This window comes from Silurus meridionalis, chromosome 15, assembly GCF_014805685.1.
Source record: "Silurus meridionalis isolate SWU-2019-XX chromosome 15, ASM1480568v1, whole genome shotgun sequence".
Lineage (NCBI taxonomy): Eukaryota > Metazoa > Chordata > Actinopteri > Siluriformes > Siluridae > Silurus > Silurus meridionalis.
This window is the reverse complement of record NC_060898.1, coordinates 23,734,399-23,750,829: the sequence shown is the minus strand read 5'-3', so window position 1 is coordinate 23,750,829 and position 16,431 is coordinate 23,734,399. Positions and strand designations below refer to the sequence as shown.

Below are 16,431 nucleotides of genomic sequence, written 5' to 3'. Positions count from 1 at the left end.
GACACACCTTCTCATTCAAAGAGTTTTCTTTATTTTCATGACTATGAAAATTGTAGATTCACACTGAAAGCATCAAAACTATGAATTAACACGTGGAATTATATATGGAATTATATACATAACAAAAAAGTGAACTGAAAATATGTCATATTGTAGGTTCTTCAAAGTAGCCACCTTTTGCTTAGATTACTGCTTTGCACACTCTTGGCATTCTCTTGATGCCTCCTTTAAAGAACCTACAATATGACATATTTTCAGTTGTTTCACACATATATCATTTGAATTTCCATAATCATTATCTTTGTATTATAATGATATTTAACTGATATATTTAAAAACAACAAGCAAATATGGTAAAGATAAAACTGACCTTTTGGGAAAAAAATTATGTTAATTATGTACTAAAAATGATATTATTTACCAAAAAATCTGAAAATGATTAAACAAATAAATAACGTAAACAAAACGAATAAGTAAATAAGCAAACAAACAGAAATTATAAATAAATAAATCAATAAATAAACCAGGCTCAGGTTTTAGTACATTATGAATCTGCATGCTTTTTAAAGACTTATTTTCACATTCTTTATTAACATGTATATAGTAGATGAATGAAGTGTGTAAGATGAGATGAGATGAGATGAGATGAGGTGAGGTGAGGTGAGGTGGAGTGAAGAAGGTGGTGATGAGGTGGAGATTTGGGCTGAGTTATGTGTCGGGAGCTGAAGGAGGGACCGTCCCTTACCAAGGTGACTAACTCTTATAATTCCCAGCCAGGTGAAGGGAGAGACCCGGGGGAAATTCATCACCGCTCCATAAAACTGTGGCTCACAGCTCACACTCACACACTCGATGAGACACTCACACACACACACACACCAGAGGAGCAGGAAGGTCTACACAGAGAGCGAGAGAGAGAGAGAGAGAGAGAGAGAGAGAGAGAGAGAGAGAGAGACTTATAAAATGACAACGTTTTCTTCTTTAATCGAGGAAGTCGCTCGTCTTTTCTCTTTCGGATTCTTAGAACTCATGCTCGAGTAAAGCTTAGAGGAAGGATGTGGAGCAACAGGCAGTTTGCGCAAAAACGCCGCACGAGAACTTCTCTGGAAATGGGTATGGTCTGAAGCGTGGGTTTTTTTCCCCCTGAGTCTGCGAGTGCGGCTTCTTCAGGAGATCTTCGAGACGTTGTGTTCTTGGTGACATTGGTGCGTGCTCTTTGTCTATATGATGGAGCTGCTGGAGAAAGAACCTCTCAGGAACGTTCAAGTTTGTAAGTTCTACTCTGAGGTTTGAAACGATGTAGAAATCGGAATCTTGATTTTTAATGATGGTGATGATGATGGTGATGATGATGATGATGATGATGGCAACGTGAATGTTAGTATTTCCAGTTTGAGAGCTTGAACCTGTATATTTAAAAGAGACACGGAAGTGTGGAGATTTTTCCAGTTCAGGTCAGTTCATTCATGTGTGTGTGTGTGTGTGTGTGTGTGTGTGTGTGTGTGTGTGTGTGTGTATGTATGTGTATGTGTGTGTGTGTGTGTGTGTGTGTGTGTGTGTGTGTGTGTGTGAATGTTTTTTGGGAAATAACCTGTGTGTATATAAAACATAAAGGCCGGTATTCCCCTTAACAAACTCACAAGCAGTGAGCAGTTTCACAATTATTGGTGCTTGGTTTCGGATCCAGAGTGCAGAAGCTTCGAATGCAGCTCTGCTTTCTGCAGGGTCTACGATTCTGTTTATTTATTTAAAAAAAAAAAACTACATATATATATATTCACTTTTTTGCAGTCTAAATACTAAAGAAATGTGTTTATCTTCATACATCCTACATTAAGTTAATAAATCATCTTCGTCCATGACCACGAGTTTAAATGTAACAAGTTCTTGAGTCTTTCAGGGGTTTTGAGGTGTATCTCTTCCTCCGTTTTTCAGAGAAACATCTGTCCATTTCTAAGGGTGTGTTTCTCCGACCCGGTACTCAGTGTAGGGTCTGTGTGCGATCTAACTACAGCTACATCTGATTACTGGGTCAGGGATCACATCACACCTCACTCGTCCTACATCACACCTCCATCACTGGAACTACTCCTGTAAAATGCATGCTGTTGTTATGGGTTTTATATTTACAAAATAAAAACTCACTAATCAAAATCATGTTTTTAGTGCTTTCTGGTTTCTTCTTTTCTCCGTCAACTGACGAATTTAGATTTTACAGATGATGCTTGTTTTCTTTTCTGCTGAGAAATCCAGGGACCATGTGTACAGGTGAAACACTGGCATTTTCTACCTTACAGCTTTATATACAAGCTCATAGTCAAGGGTTTTAATAGAAAGGAGTGGGAAACATCTCAATAAGCTGTGATGGACTGTGTATAAGGGACTGTGATGTTCTTTACATTTACACAAACAAACAAAGCCAGATTCATCATCAGACTGGACCTACGACACAGGTGAAATGCAATGCTGAAGGATAATAGATGGATAGATTGGTAGACAGACAGACAGACAGACAGACAGACAGACAGACAGACAGACAGATAATGCATATTAAAAGCCTGATCATAGCCCCATACCCATCCATGTTACAGATCAATTGGTTGTATTTATTTATCCTTTATATAATTTTATCTTGACATGAACCCACACTCAATCTAGTGCTCCTAAAAAAGTCATAAATCAACCAAAATAATAAACACAAACACAGAAATCGAATCGCCTACACATCACAGAAATCCTCATCTTAGACTATATAACACTTGCAGTGATGGCGAAACTTTTCCAAAATCGTAGTGCAGACATGAGTTAAATCATGATGTAATGATAAAAGGCTGCACAAAAAGACATGAGACGGAGGTTTAGTGATGGGTTCCTCTAACGGAATCTTCTGAGCGTGACACCAAAACTGCATTAAGTTTTAAACCTATAACAGCATTGCGCATAAACTAGATTCTAAGACTCATCATAATCTTTATCATAATGCCTGTTTTGTTGCTTTTGGTTTAAAGGTTTGTACAGCTGTACTTCTTCATGTCCTACCTTAGTCGTGATGACATCGCCACAACGAGTGTCTGAATGCGTCAATGAAACAGAATTCAGAGCTGATTTCGGCTTCATCAGCTGCACCATGTCCTTGAGCAACCTTGAACCATGTCTCCCTATCAGACCTTCACCCTGAATCATGGTCTATTACAGGCCTCCATTTTGAACCATAACACACTTATAGGCCCAGAGACAAATTATTATTTTTTTTAAATATACTTTCTGAATTAGCAAGGGTTTTATTTTGCCGTTACCCATTCCAAAAACTAGATAAGAAAATAATAATAATAATAATAATAATAATAATAATAATAATAATAATAATTATTATTATTATTATTAATAATAAAATTCTAATTATATTAACAATTACGCAATAAAAATAAAACCCAGACCTTTTTACAAGTTCAGGTAACAATCATATTTATTGATAAAAGTCATCAAACATACGTAAGTGATATTCATTTATAAAAGTATACGTTTTTGAACTTTTCGCAATTATTTATGAGTTAAAAAACTTTTAAAATTAGGTGTTGGATAGGTCACGTGATTGCAAGGGTGTGCCCTGAATAAACGTCCGGGTAAGAAACACAAACAAAATGGCAGGGCAGAAGAAAGGTAAGGATTATGTTGCCGGTGTGTGTGTTTTTTAAAGAAAAGTGTTTATTAAAAAAATAATTAATATAAAGCTGAATGTTTAAGCAGCATTCAGCTATCCGGTGTTACTCTTTTTGAATTGTTTTTCAGGGTAAATAAACAGGCTTGATGCTAGTCAGTTAGCAAGATGAACGCTAGTAAACTGGAAGGACCAAATGACTTGCAAGGAGAAGCGTTTTTATTTATCCATATATCTTTAAAAGGAAATAGGTAATTATTAATTTGTATTGGTTAAAAGAGAGAATGTTTCAGAATTATCCAGGGAGGTTTCAGAATTTTCTAAACCATTTTGTGAACTTTGGGGACCGAAAACAAAGAGCTGAAATGACGCAGGGTTCGAGGGAAAATCCTGTCTGAATGAATAACGAAACGATGACACAAAAACAAAAAACAGGGCAGCAGTGTCTCACAGTGAGTCTTTATACACCGACACGGGTTTAATGACATTCTGATGGAAAGGATAACTAATGCGCTGGAAAATCGTTCTGCGCATGCGCGGTTACTGATTTTTATTATAATATAAATATTTAATAATAATAATAATAATAATAATAATAATCGTAAAATTATCTAAGTATAGTTTTCTAGAAAACTACAAAATAATATCATAATAATAACACGGAAAAATATGTAAGTCGGTTTTGTAATGGGAATTCCGATATCCTTCAGTGAGTCAAATCATTCGACTCTTCTCACAAACAGGAGCCGACTCCCAAACGGCTAATTTCTGATTTTAGGATTTTTTTCTAGTTATTTGCCTAATTATGGTTATTTGCAGTCCTTACTATACCTTCTGATATACATAAAAGCCTTTTTACATACCATTTAATTGCAGCTATGTAAATAAGTTAACTCAAATGACAATATGTATATTCAATAAACATCAGTATCTCGGATATTAAATGTCCATCCATTACATTACACTTAAAATGGATTAAAGAGAGCCATTAATAAACTTTAAACGTCTTAAGTACAAGAGTCAGCTCTTAAAATTAGAAGTGACTCTAAGAGTCGACTCAATTGTGAACGACTCATCGCTCGCTTTCTCATGTTCAAGGTCTTCTGAGGTCACAACTCTAACCTCCAGATCATAGAGCACATCATCAAACATGAGCAGGGAGAAAGGGTGTAAATCTTGTACAATAAGATTTAAATGTAAAAGAATACAGTTGGAAAAAACGTATACATGTAAACATTAACAAGTTTTCTATCGGGTTTTTTTTTTTTAATGGGTCTGGCCTTTGTTTCCTTCAGCCCTGTTCGGATTGTATTCGTTTCTCAGTAAATTGTGTACCTCAGGACGACAGCGAGGAAATATTTCCTCCAATAAACTCTTTAAATGTGAATGGATTCTTGAAGTTTATATACACATACTTCAGACTGTATTTGTTATAAAATTAAGGAATCTGTTGATGCTGAATATGTTCTCGATTTTGAACAGAGCCCGAGACCTTTGATGTTCTCGACTTGGCCGAACAGGTCAAGAAGCAGAGATGGTGGAACAAAATGTTCGGGAATAACTCGGGCCCAGCTGCCGAGAAATACTCGGTCGCAACACAGCTGGCTATCGGTGGAGTGACCGGGTGGTGAGTAATACAACCTGTAATGGAGGACCGGGCATCTTCAAAGTGCCACAGTTATATTTATTATGATTACATCACTGCATTAAATCCACGTCTCCGTGTTTCAGGTGTGCAGGATACCTGTTTCAGAAAGTCGGAAAGGTTGCAGCGTCGGCTGTAGGAGGAGGCTTCTTGTTGCTTCAGGTAACTCGATATCAAGTTCTAGGTGCACACGCATCATATTTATATAGCATGAAGCACCCGTAAAAGCTGAATGAATCTCCACATAATCTTCCCAGAAGAGTGGAGGGAATGATAACATTGAGATCAGGGAGGGGCAGTGAATAAAAATGGCCGCCCCCAGATTTAGCTTTAAAGCAATCAACATTCCCAGATGTCCAATTGTTAAATCTAAAGCATGATGCGGTAACCATGGAGATATCCCAGTTCCTCGGCTCAGCAGGGATTGAAACCGATCACACGGTTGAAGTTTCTGATTTCTTGATTTAGAAACTGTCAAACACTGACAGATAAGGATGGATGGATGGATAAATAGATTATTAGATAGATCCAGAAAAAAATAATCTGTTATAGGGTTGCAGTGGTCTGATGAGGCCAGGTTCATTTCCATCAGCCTACATCATCTCCTGGTCATCACTGATCCTGACTAAGCCCCTGAGATCATCTGATCCTGTGTAGTGCTACAGGTCTAATCTCAGAACTTTTTTTTTTTCTCCAGATTGCTAATCACACCGGGTACATTACAGTGGACTGGAAGCGAGTGGAGCACGACGTGAACAAGGCCAAGAAGCAGCTTAAGCTCAACACTGAGAGGCAGAGTAAAGAAGTGAAGACGAAAGTGGAAGAGGTAGCCGATGGGCATCGTTTGCTCGCTCGCTCGGATCAGGCGACACAGACTTCTTATCTTGAGGGGGAAAAGAATCTTATAAAGCTGAGCATTTTAGAAAAACACACAAAAAAAGAATTAAAAGCAGATTATTTATCAGTATTGTACAGTATTTGTATTATTTGTCAATTTTAGTTGCTTCATTTAATTAATGTACTGATTTTTTAAAAACATTTTTAAAATGTATTTTCTATTTCATTAGCTTATTAAATTATTTCATTTATTATTTCTGTTTATTTAACTGTTCTATTAAAAATTTCATTCATTCATTTTTTTGCATTGTTCATTTTTCACTCATTTGGTTTTCTATTTAATTGTTTTCTATTTATTTATTTTATTAATACTTTTTTCCTCAGTCTTTAACTGTATATTTTATATTTTTACTTGCATTATTTATTTATTTTGGTCAGATTTTTTTTTTTCTATTTGTCTTTTTTTGTTAAATAATTTATTCATTCCTTTTTAATTAATAATTTTTGTATCGTTCCTCTCTATATAATTCATTAATTTTCAGTCGTGTCTCTCTCTCTCTCTCTCTCTCTCTCTCTCTCTCTCTCTCTCTCTCTCGTAAAGGTGCAGAAGTTCGTGAAGAAGAACATCGTCCTCTCGGGAGGCTTCGTGGGAGGGTTCCTGCTCGGTCTGGCCTCGTAATGATTTTCTCGTCCATTTTAGCCGCTCACACAAAACTACGATGAACATCAGCATCGTGCTGAGACTAAAAACAGAACACTTTCTTTTCTTTAATGGTTTATTTATATATTGTAGGTGTTTATATTTTCATCATCACTCGACCTGCCAGCGTTTAAATATTTGCACTGATTTGATGCCTTTTTTTTCCCTTGAATTATATTTCATGATACGAAAGATCATCTTACATATTCAAAACATGTTTATCCAAAGACTTCTGTGCATGCGAGAAGCAGAATTTGAGCACTGTGCGAAAAACCCATGAACGTTACAGATTTAAAGTGTTTGGGGATTATTCCCTTAAAGAGATTAAAAATCTCCTTATTTTCATATCCATAAATAAATAGTTGATGTTCAACAGCTGCTGTTCGTCTTTGAATTTCCTTTAATCAGCATCAAAGCCCATTTTTTTTTTTTTTTTTTTTTTTAAAGAACAGTACAAAGATGGTTCTTTGGAGCGATCAAACCTCCAAACGTCCCTGTTTACATGCGATACGGCTAAAAGTATGTGCACCCCTGATCAGACATGTTCCTGTTGAACGTCTCATTCCAGATTTATTCTGGTTTTGGAATAAGTTTCAACATGCAGTCTTTCCACTAGAGTAGAGCATTAGTGACATCAGACACGGATGTCAGGATCTTCATGGAGGTTCAGGAGGTTAGGGTTCTGTGCAGGACACTAGATTTCTTCCAGTCCAACCTCCTGAAGCTCGCTTTGTGCACATGAGCATTGTTGTGCTGGAACACTATAATGTTCTCTTAAGGGAAAGAAGTTAACCAGTTTGGAGAAGGACCACATTATGGTGTGATCATCATGGGTGCACATACTTTTGGAGTTATGGTGTCTGGTAAAATAAATATATATTTATTTCTGGTATAGAGCACATCATTTAGTTTGATCTGCTTTCTCCTCTGTGGTTTTGTTATCGTGTTTAAATCCAGAGCAGCACACAGAGTTCTCTCCTGCATGAAGTTCACAACATCTTCTCATGGCCCGGATTACGTCTTCACACCGGCTTTCAATGTATCTGTTGGCTTTCAAAGAGAGAAAAGAGACCTTTTAAAATGCTTAATGCAATAAGACAGCGTTATAAATAATACCATGTACAGAGCAGCACGAGTCCAGAATACGAACGCAACGCGTTTAATTACGTGATAATCGTTTTCCTCCCGTAAAAAACATTAACGTTGAATAGAGAATATTAAAAGAAGCGCAAAATGTTTATTTTGTACAGATATTCCAGAATTATATTGAATTTGATTTTTATTATCTCCTCTTTCGCATGCTCTTCTACAGTCACAAATTGTATACCAATATATACTGTACATAAATGTTCAATTCACACATGAAATAAATACTTACACACTACAAAATAAGTATTAGAAACATTTCATATCAAATATATTAAATATTGATAATTTAGGATATGACACACATCAGAATCAGCTTTATTGGAGAAGTGTGTTGACACACAAGGAATTTGGTTCCAGCTGTTGACGACACTCAAAAGTACAGACATAAAACTATACGAGACAATAACTAATAATATCCTCATGATAATATTAAATGTGTTATGAATTTTCTAATTAAAATACCATCAGATCAGAACTATTTATAGCAGTTACTTCAAATTTAAGTATATGACATTAATACATGCACATAAAAATTATAATTAATTATACATATAAATTATATATATATATATATATATATATATATATATATATATATATATATATTGTGTATTGATTAATAATACACCTACATACTAATACATACTACAAAGTTTAACCTGATTTAAAACTTTTTTTTCAACAGACCAAACATAGTAAACACATGAATAAAAAAATATACATTTAATTACAGATATGTACATATTAATAATCAATACACAATATATATTATTTATATGTATAATATAACGTATATAATATATATATATATATATATATATATATATATATATATATATATATATATATATATATATATATATATATATATTTATTATCCTCTGAGACACGTAACGCGGTTTACCTTGTAAACACTTCTGTATGGCGCAGGCTGGCTTCTGACACGGATCCTTCTGCGGCATCTGCGTGGATCAGCGAGGAGACCTCAACACCTTCTCCACCTGCGGAAGAAATCTACAGCGTGGGGCAATTACTAAAAAGTCCTACCATCACTATACACGTGCACTACCGAGGGCGCATTTTAACCGCTTCTAGACATTACCTAGTGCACTACATAGTAAAGCCACGGCTCGTTTGTTTACCCGCAGCTTGGTGCACGTGTTATTAATTTCCGGTCAGAAACAAACATTCGTTTAAGTTAAACAAAAATCAGGATTTATGTTTTTTTTTATCATAAATGTAGAGAAATTGGGATTGTTCTACTCTGAAAATCCATGATTTCCCATGTATTTTTTTTTTTACTGACTCCAGACTAAGTTCACCGAGATACCTATACACATATACGTCTTGTATCGTGGTTTTATTTGTCGTGCTGAGTTTAACGGTGCACTTACCCTTGACATGCGGTAAATCCTGGTCTTGTCTGCTCTGCTCTCAACAGTATCTTTGAGATTCTCTGTTTACCTCCTTGAACAGATCTTCAGAAACACTATGACGTCTGCTCACGTGTCTACTAGGGGTGGGCGATACCAAAATAAATACAAATAAATAAAAGCATGCCCTTACATGTTTTCTGTATGTTTTATGTACTTTCCTGTAGAAGACAGCAATGTGTCACGATTTATGAGGTTTTACGATTTATTACTTGAATTAACTGAATTTATAGACATTAAATTCCCACAAAATTATTATTATTATTATTATTATTATTATTATTATTATTAGAGAACAACAAATGTTTTAAAACTTAGATTAGGTTGCAGGTCTTTTACAGTAATTTCAGCAGGATCCTTGTAATATCCATAGCTGTTGGGGAGTCACCTGGGTGAAATGGGAAAAGAATTAAGTCTGGTCCAGTTTAAAGCCTAAATACAGGAGTCTCTTTTAATGTTTTTAACTGGGTTTGTTGTTTTAGTAAAATGGTTTTCACCTTCATATGTTAAATCTCTCTCTCTCTCTCTCTCTCTCTCTCTCTATATATATATATATTCCCACACATTGTTATATTGTGTTTTTGTACAGTATTGATAGTTTCTATAATTGTGTCGTGATAGTGGTGGTATTAAGAGGTGGATTAAGTCTGGTACGTCCTCACTGAAGGTCCAGGTACCAAATGCACGGCCCACAACTGATCAGAATATAGTCTATATATAATCAATCTGCTGAGTTAGCATTAACTAAACTAACTAAAATGACTAAAATATTATATTTCACTGCTACAGCTACCTGGATATAAATTTACTCTAAAAAAAAGACTAGGCCAGTGTCTCACTGCCAGAGATTGTGATGGATTATCCTGCTCCTGGTTTGGGTTCTTTTGCAGTTCTCCTTTTAATGTGTTTCTCTAGACTGGTGGTGTTGCACAGTAGTGAATAATCTTCCTACACACACTGCAGTTTGCAACGTTCTCATTTATATATATATATATATATATATATATATATATATATATATATATATATATATATATATATATATATATATATATATATAATAACTCCCCATTTTTCTCCTCTTTCTTTCTGTCATCTCTCTGTCTAGCAGCATAAACAGTGTCTGCTTGTCAAGTGAAGACTGGAGAACTAAACAGTTGAAGGAATGGGTTTCAATGTTGATTTCAATTTTGAAATTGTTCTAGAGAGAAAAGAAATATGTGACAAAATTTGGTTATGTAATAAGTAATTATTTATTGAAGATAACAGATTTTGTTGTATTGTGGAAAAAAAGTTTAAATGTTTACATCTCACATAGACGTATCTGATGTAGAGATATGGGGGAAATACCGCCCCCTAGTGGAGCAAGGGAGGGAGTGTTCTAAAAGAATAAAGGAGTGTTCATTAATGAGTTGGCCTGCTTGGCTTATTCGAGCATAAGAATATTATTTCAGAGCCATCCTAAAACAACAATAAACCCATTGTTTAAATAATATAATGTTTCCTTTTCTCATTTGGGTTCGATTACATTCTATTTTAAGTCACGCGGACATTTATTTCAACTTATGTTGTGTTGTTCCCGGAACCATTTGATTGTAACACACACCGGTAACGCAAATGCGGAAGTAGTGTATACAAGAAAACAAATCAGTTAAAAAGTCAGATTTTATTGATTATAATTCTATAATGGCAGTAAACGGGGTGCATTTGGAGTCAGATGCCTTTCTAGTGTGTATGAATCACGCCTTGAGTACAGAGAAAGAAGAAGTCATGGGGCTGTGCATCGGAGAGGTGGAGTAATGACATTGTTTTCCTGAATAATGTGTCGCATGATGGAGTCTCGATCTCCTTCATTCATCAGTGTCGATATCCGTGTGTGTTTAATAATAATAATGATGATGATAATAATAACGATCATCACCTCTGCAGGTGGATACGAATCGCATTGTCCACATCCATTCGGTTATTATTCTGCGGAGGTCCGACAAGAGGAAGGATCGAGTGGAGATTTCTCCTGAACAGCTTTCTGCAGCCTCCACTGAAGCTGAGATATCCTTTCACCACACACTCCATCATTTTACACAAATGGTATTTGGCACCTTTAATCAGGGCGACTTACAGTTATCTCAGTTATACAGCTGAGCAATTAGTGCTGGGATTTGAACTCATGACCTTCTGATCAAAGTCCAACATCTTAGTGGTGGAGGAAAACCACAAACCATGTATTTGAGTTAAAGTAGAAACACTCAGTAAAGTGTCCATTTAAACTTTCACTTGAGTAAAAGTACTAAAGTTTTTGCCTCTTCAGTATCCTATGATTTATTATAACAAATAACAAGTAAATAATAACAAGACTCGAATGTGACTCTCAGCACACTGATCTATTAATAGAATGATATTAATGACTCAAACACTGATTGATTTCTATTACAATTATCATGAACCCAAAACCTTCTTTTCATCTACTTCAGTAAAATCGTGTAAATGAGGTCACGTGTGTGGTGGTGAGTTCGAGTCTGGAGTTTCTTCATCATTTATTCCTCTAAATGTTCTGCTGAATTTCAAACTTTTTTTGAGGTGTTTTGATAAAACATCAGAATTACACATTGCTGATACTTTTTACTGTAAATGTTATTTATAAAAAGTCCTGAAATATCTTGATAACCTCATCTTTTAATACGCATTTATACATTATTTCTAAGAAATGTGAATATTTTCGGCACTTTCAGGAGACCGAGAGCAAATAATTACCGGCAGAACTACAGAAACAAACTACAAAATTACTCATTTTGTTCCAGTTTGGAAACAGTGATGTTTGTGTTTCCAATACAAATGATGCAGCTATGAGACCGATTTCGTTCTCCTTTTCTTAAACTATGACTAAAGATTTACCTGAAATGTGTTCATCCCGTCTGTATACGTCACGTGTCCTGCAGAACCCATTAGATTCATTCTGATCTTATTTGTAGGTACAGTGAGTGTAAGAATGTGAGGGATATGACGTCCAAATACAAAGGAAAAAGTTTGATTTCTTAACCTCGGAGCACAGACAGGCTGAGATGACTGGGCGTCCTGTACGGGTGGTGGGATGGTACCACTCTCATCCTCACATCACCGTCTGGCCTTCACACGTCGGTCTGTGAAGCATGGGCTTTTTCAGAGATCTGCAGAACACACACACACACACACACACACACACACACACACACACATTCTTCTTTTATCACACACTTTGTTCAATCGAGTATTTACAGTGTACTAATATAATACGAGTGTACTTTACTAATTTAAGTATTTTATTTGTACGTGTTTATTAAGTTGAAAATTAAAGTTTAATTTACTGTGTGTGTGCAGATGTAAGGACTCAGGCCATGTACCAAATGATGGATCAGGGTTTTGTCGGACTCATCTTTTCTTGCTTCATAGAAGATAAGAACACAAAGGTAAGAGAAAAACAGAAAAAGACACATGAGGGGTTTCGGCCTGAATCTCAGGTTCTGCACGTACCTCTAACACGATTACGAATTAAAAATCAGCAATTCGATTCTGAATCAGATTCGGTTTCATCTGATCCGAATCTGTTCAGAGTCCAGGGACAGCTTTATGTAGACAACTGAGTATAAGATTATGTGCTTTCTTAACATCTTTTTCCAAATTTAGTTCCGTTTACTGTTTTAATGAGCTCCACTCGTCTGGGAAGATGTTCCATTAGATTTTGAGGAGATTCGTTTAGTGTGTTAGTAAAGTCAGGAAGTGATGTAGGTGAGAAGGTGAGAAGTTCTGGGGTGCAGTCAGCATTCACACCCATCCTAAAGGTGTTCAATAGGGTTTAGAGCTCTATAGTAGGAGATCTTCCACTTCAACCCATTGAAAATTGTCATGCTGGAGCAGGTTTGGGTCTCAGTTCAAGTGAAGGGAAAATTTCATGCTCTTGCATCCAAAGACGTGCGATACAATTGTGTGCCTCCAATTTTGTGTAAGTTTTGAAAAGAACCACATGTATATGGAAAAGTCAGGTGTCCCAGTACTTTTGATGATACAGTGTTATGTGTATATTGTAAGGTATGTGGTAAAAGACATAGTTTCAGCTTTATAATTAAGAATTACATTAAATTAACATTATCAGTAGCTGGCGTTATTTCTGGCTCTCTTTCGCCCCCTAGTGGAGTAACAGCTTTGAATACAGTAACCATGCACAATAGTTTTTTACATTTTTTAATTTAAGAACATTTTACTATTTGTAGGTAAAGCGATACTCGTGATCTAAGTTGAGTACAATAAAAAAAAATTTTAACAGGAATAGGAGATTGTATTTTTTATTTATTTTTTATCAATTCTGATGGCAGATTTTGTTCATTGTACTGTTTGTGGTTCTCTTTCAGACGGGTCGAGTTCTGTACACATGCTTTCAGTCGGTTCAGGCCCAGAAAGGCTCAGAGTAAGTCACAAACATTTAAAAATATAAATTTGTGCAGAAATCCTACTTCAGTTTATCACTAAATATTCGTATATCAATTAAAAGTAATTCATTAATTAATTTCTGACGTCTGGAAGTTTGTAAGATATAAACTGAAAAATTATAAATAAATACATCAAATAAACATTATTTGGAAATGGTCTGTTTAGCATCCTTAGCTTTGCTTAGCTCTTTAGCCTTCATAGTATATACTCATTTACATTAAGGTGCCTTTATCCAAAGCATCTTTTAGTTATTTTATTTATACACTGAGCGGATGAGCTTTGAGTTGGAGGAATAATAATACTGTATAATATTATATATTACTGTATAAGTTTCCGGAATAAAATCCTCTTCCTCTGTGTTACTCCGAGGTATGAGAGAATTGAGATTCCGATCCATGTGGTTCCTCACGAGGCCATCGGCAAAGTGTGCCTGGAGTCTGCAGTGGAACTTCCCCGAATTCTCTGTCAGGAGGAACAGGACACCTACAGGAGGATTCACAGGTGGAATAAACTCTTCTTAGGTCTTTCCATGAAAGAGGAAAAATAATGCACCGTATGTTTCCTGAAATCCACAGAAGAGTTTATTAAGTAGATTTATTTAAATAATAATGAGCTCGGGATCCAGTGCAGTGAAGGAATAAAGAGGATGGAATAAAATAATTAAACTGATGTGCTCCGGAGGTTAAATCAGAAAACACATTATACTTTAAATCTCATTTGTGTAATGTTCCTGTGGAGATCTGTCCTCTCCAGGAAGGTCTAATCCAAGGTCACGTGGTAATTAAACACTGCTCATTATAATGATTCGATTTCTTCTTATGAAATGTGTACCATTGAGAAATAAACTAAATCTCTCTTTCTCTCTCTCTCTCTCTCTCTCTCTCTCTCTCTCTCTCTCACTCTCTCTCTCTCTCACTCTCACTCTCACTCGCTCTCTCACTCTCTCTCTCATTGTAGTTTAACACATTTGGATCCAATCACAAAGATACACAATGGATCAGGTACATCACTTTACTCTAATCTCTGTGCTCTACATACCCTGTTATTATTATTAACATTGTAATAGTTTTGGTAGTTAAATTGGGGTAGGTGTTGATGTTAGCAGAGGTACTAGTTGTTGTATTGGTTGTAGCATAATATAGTATTAATTAACTAGTATTAGTAGTAGCTGTAGTTTTAGGAGTTATAAGAAGTAGTTCTTACATTACTAGTCTTTGTAGTAGTTGCTATAAATTGGAGTTGGAGTCAGTGTTGTTAAAGTTGTAGTTGGAGTCAGTGTTGTAGTTGGAGTCAGTGTTGTTAAAGTTGTAGTTGGAGTCAGTGTTGTAGTTGGAGTCAGTATTGTTAAAGTTGGAGTTGGAATCAGTGTTGGAGTTGGAGTCAGTGTTGGAGTCAGTGTTGAGTTGGAGTCAGTGTTGTTAAAGTTGTAGTTGGAATCAGTGTTGAGTCAGTGTTGTTAAAGTTGTAGTTGAGTCAGTGTTGGAGTTGGAGTCAGTATTGTTAAAGTTGTAGTTGGAGTCAGTGTTGTAGTTGGAGTCAGTGTTGGAGTTGGAGTCAGTGTTGGAGTTGGAGTCAGTGTTGTTAAAGTTGTAGTTGGAATCAGTGTTGGAGTTGAGTCAGTGTTGGAGTTGAGTCAGTGTTGTTAAAGTTGTAGTTGGAGTCAGTGTTGGAGTTGGAGTCAGTGTTGTTAAAGTTGTAGTTGGAATCAGTGTTGGAGTTGGAGTCAGTGTTGGAGTTGGAGTCAGTGTTGTTAAAGTTGTAGTTGGAGTCAGTGTTGTTGTTGTTATTTCTGGTGTTGTAGTTGTAGTTAGACTACTAGTCGGTGTTGGAGTTGTAGTTTGAGTTGTAGTTAGAGGTGTAGTTATAGATGTAGTGTAAATAAAGGTTAGTGTTTGAATCTCTTTCAAAGAGATGTGTGTGTGTGTGTGTGTGTGTGTGTGTGTGTGTGTGTGTGTGTGTGTGTGTGTGTGTTTTAGTATTCACCAAAAACCTGTGCAGTCAGATGTCAGCAGTTAGCGGGCCGCTGTTGCAGTGGCTGGAGGACCGACTGGAGCAGAACAAAAAGAGCATCATGGAGCTGCAGAAGGAGAAAGAGAGACTGACACAAGAGCTGGATTCAATGTGAACATCATCACCATCACCATCACCATCATACCTTACACTATTCTTGTTGTCAGTGTTTGTAACCACGTATACACAGGTGGCACAATTTCTGCTTGTCTTTTTTTCACGTGCCGGATGTGACAGAAATGTAAATAGAGAAAATAGTAAAACAGATAATAAATATGTTTATATTCAATGTTTCTGTGCATCTTTTACATGATATACTTTACTTTTTATATTCATATTTGTTTATGAATGAAATATAATGGCAGTACTGTTTGTGTTTTCCACCAGTGATGAAGCAGTACATAAAGCATGTATTTGAGTTAAAGTAGATCCAGTAGGTAAAATGTGACTTCAGTAAAGTAAAAGTGTCTCTTTAAACTTTCACTTGAGTAAAAGTACAAAAGTTTTTGCCTTCAAATGTACTTCAGTATCCAAAGAA

At 35.8% G+C, this 16,431-nt stretch overlaps 3 protein-coding genes across 3 annotated transcripts; 2 read left to right on the top strand and 1 right to left on the bottom strand.

Moving 5' to 3' along the window:
* Positions 1-3,583: 3,583 nt before the first annotated feature.
* Positions 3,584-7,215, top strand: fundc2 (fun14 domain containing 2). Its single transcript, XM_046868682.1, has 5 exons — positions 3,584-3,660; positions 5,141-5,285; positions 5,390-5,465; positions 6,001-6,129; positions 6,742-7,215. The coding sequence occupies exons 1-5, from the start codon at positions 3,642-3,644 to the stop codon at positions 6,817-6,819; spliced, it is 447 nt and encodes a 148-aa protein (XP_046724638.1). The 5' UTR covers positions 3,584-3,641; the 3' UTR covers positions 6,820-7,215.
* A 7-nt stretch (positions 7,216-7,222) lies between these two features.
* Positions 7,223-9,502, bottom strand: cmc4 (C-x(9)-C motif containing 4 homolog (S. cerevisiae)). Its single transcript, XM_046868684.1, has 3 exons — positions 9,384-9,502; positions 8,894-9,003; positions 7,223-7,890 (listed from the first exon to the last, which is right to left on the bottom strand). The coding sequence occupies exons 2-3, from the start codon at positions 8,949-8,951 to the stop codon at positions 7,742-7,744; spliced, it is 207 nt and encodes a 68-aa protein (XP_046724640.1). The 5' UTR covers positions 8,952-9,003; positions 9,384-9,502; the 3' UTR covers positions 7,223-7,741.
* Positions 9,503-11,005: 1,503 nt separating this feature from the next.
* On the top strand, positions 11,006-16,182 carry brcc3 (BRCA1/BRCA2-containing complex, subunit 3). The gene is made up of 8 exons (XM_046867932.1): positions 11,006-11,213; positions 11,352-11,471; positions 12,470-12,557; positions 12,777-12,865; positions 13,805-13,860; positions 14,253-14,384; positions 14,841-14,884; positions 15,860-16,182. Exons 1-8 carry the CDS (start codon positions 11,109-11,111, stop codon positions 16,006-16,008), a joined length of 783 nt encoding a protein of 260 aa, XP_046723888.1. The 5' UTR covers positions 11,006-11,108; the 3' UTR covers positions 16,009-16,182.
* The last annotated feature ends 249 nt before the right edge of the window (positions 16,183-16,431 follow it).

Coding starts and splice junctions, on each gene's coding strand:
- cmc4 (XM_046868684.1), bottom strand. CDS start 8,951: ATGCCGCAGAAGGATCCGTGTCAGAAGCCAGCCTGCGCCATACAGAAG. Junction 7,891..8,893: donor CATACAGAAGTGTTTACAAG/GTAAACCGCGTT, acceptor TCTCTTTGAAAG/CCAACAGATACATTGAAAGC.
- brcc3 (XM_046867932.1), top strand. CDS start 11,109: ATGGCAGTAAACGGGGTGCATTTGGAGTCAGATGCCTTTCTAGTGTGT. Junction 11,214..11,351: donor TGGGGCTGTGCATCGGAGAG/GTGGAGTAATGA, acceptor TCACCTCTGCAG/GTGGATACGAATCGCATTGT. Junction 11,472..12,469: donor CAGCCTCCACTGAAGCTGAG/ATATCCTTTCAC, acceptor ACCTCGGAGCAC/AGACAGGCTGAGATGACTGG.
- fundc2 (XM_046868682.1), top strand. Junction 5,286..5,389: donor ATCGGTGGAGTGACCGGGTG/GTGAGTAATACA, acceptor TCCGTGTTTCAG/GTGTGCAGGATACCTGTTTC. Junction 5,466..6,000: donor GAGGCTTCTTGTTGCTTCAG/GTAACTCGATAT, acceptor TTTTTTCTCCAG/ATTGCTAATCACACCGGGTA.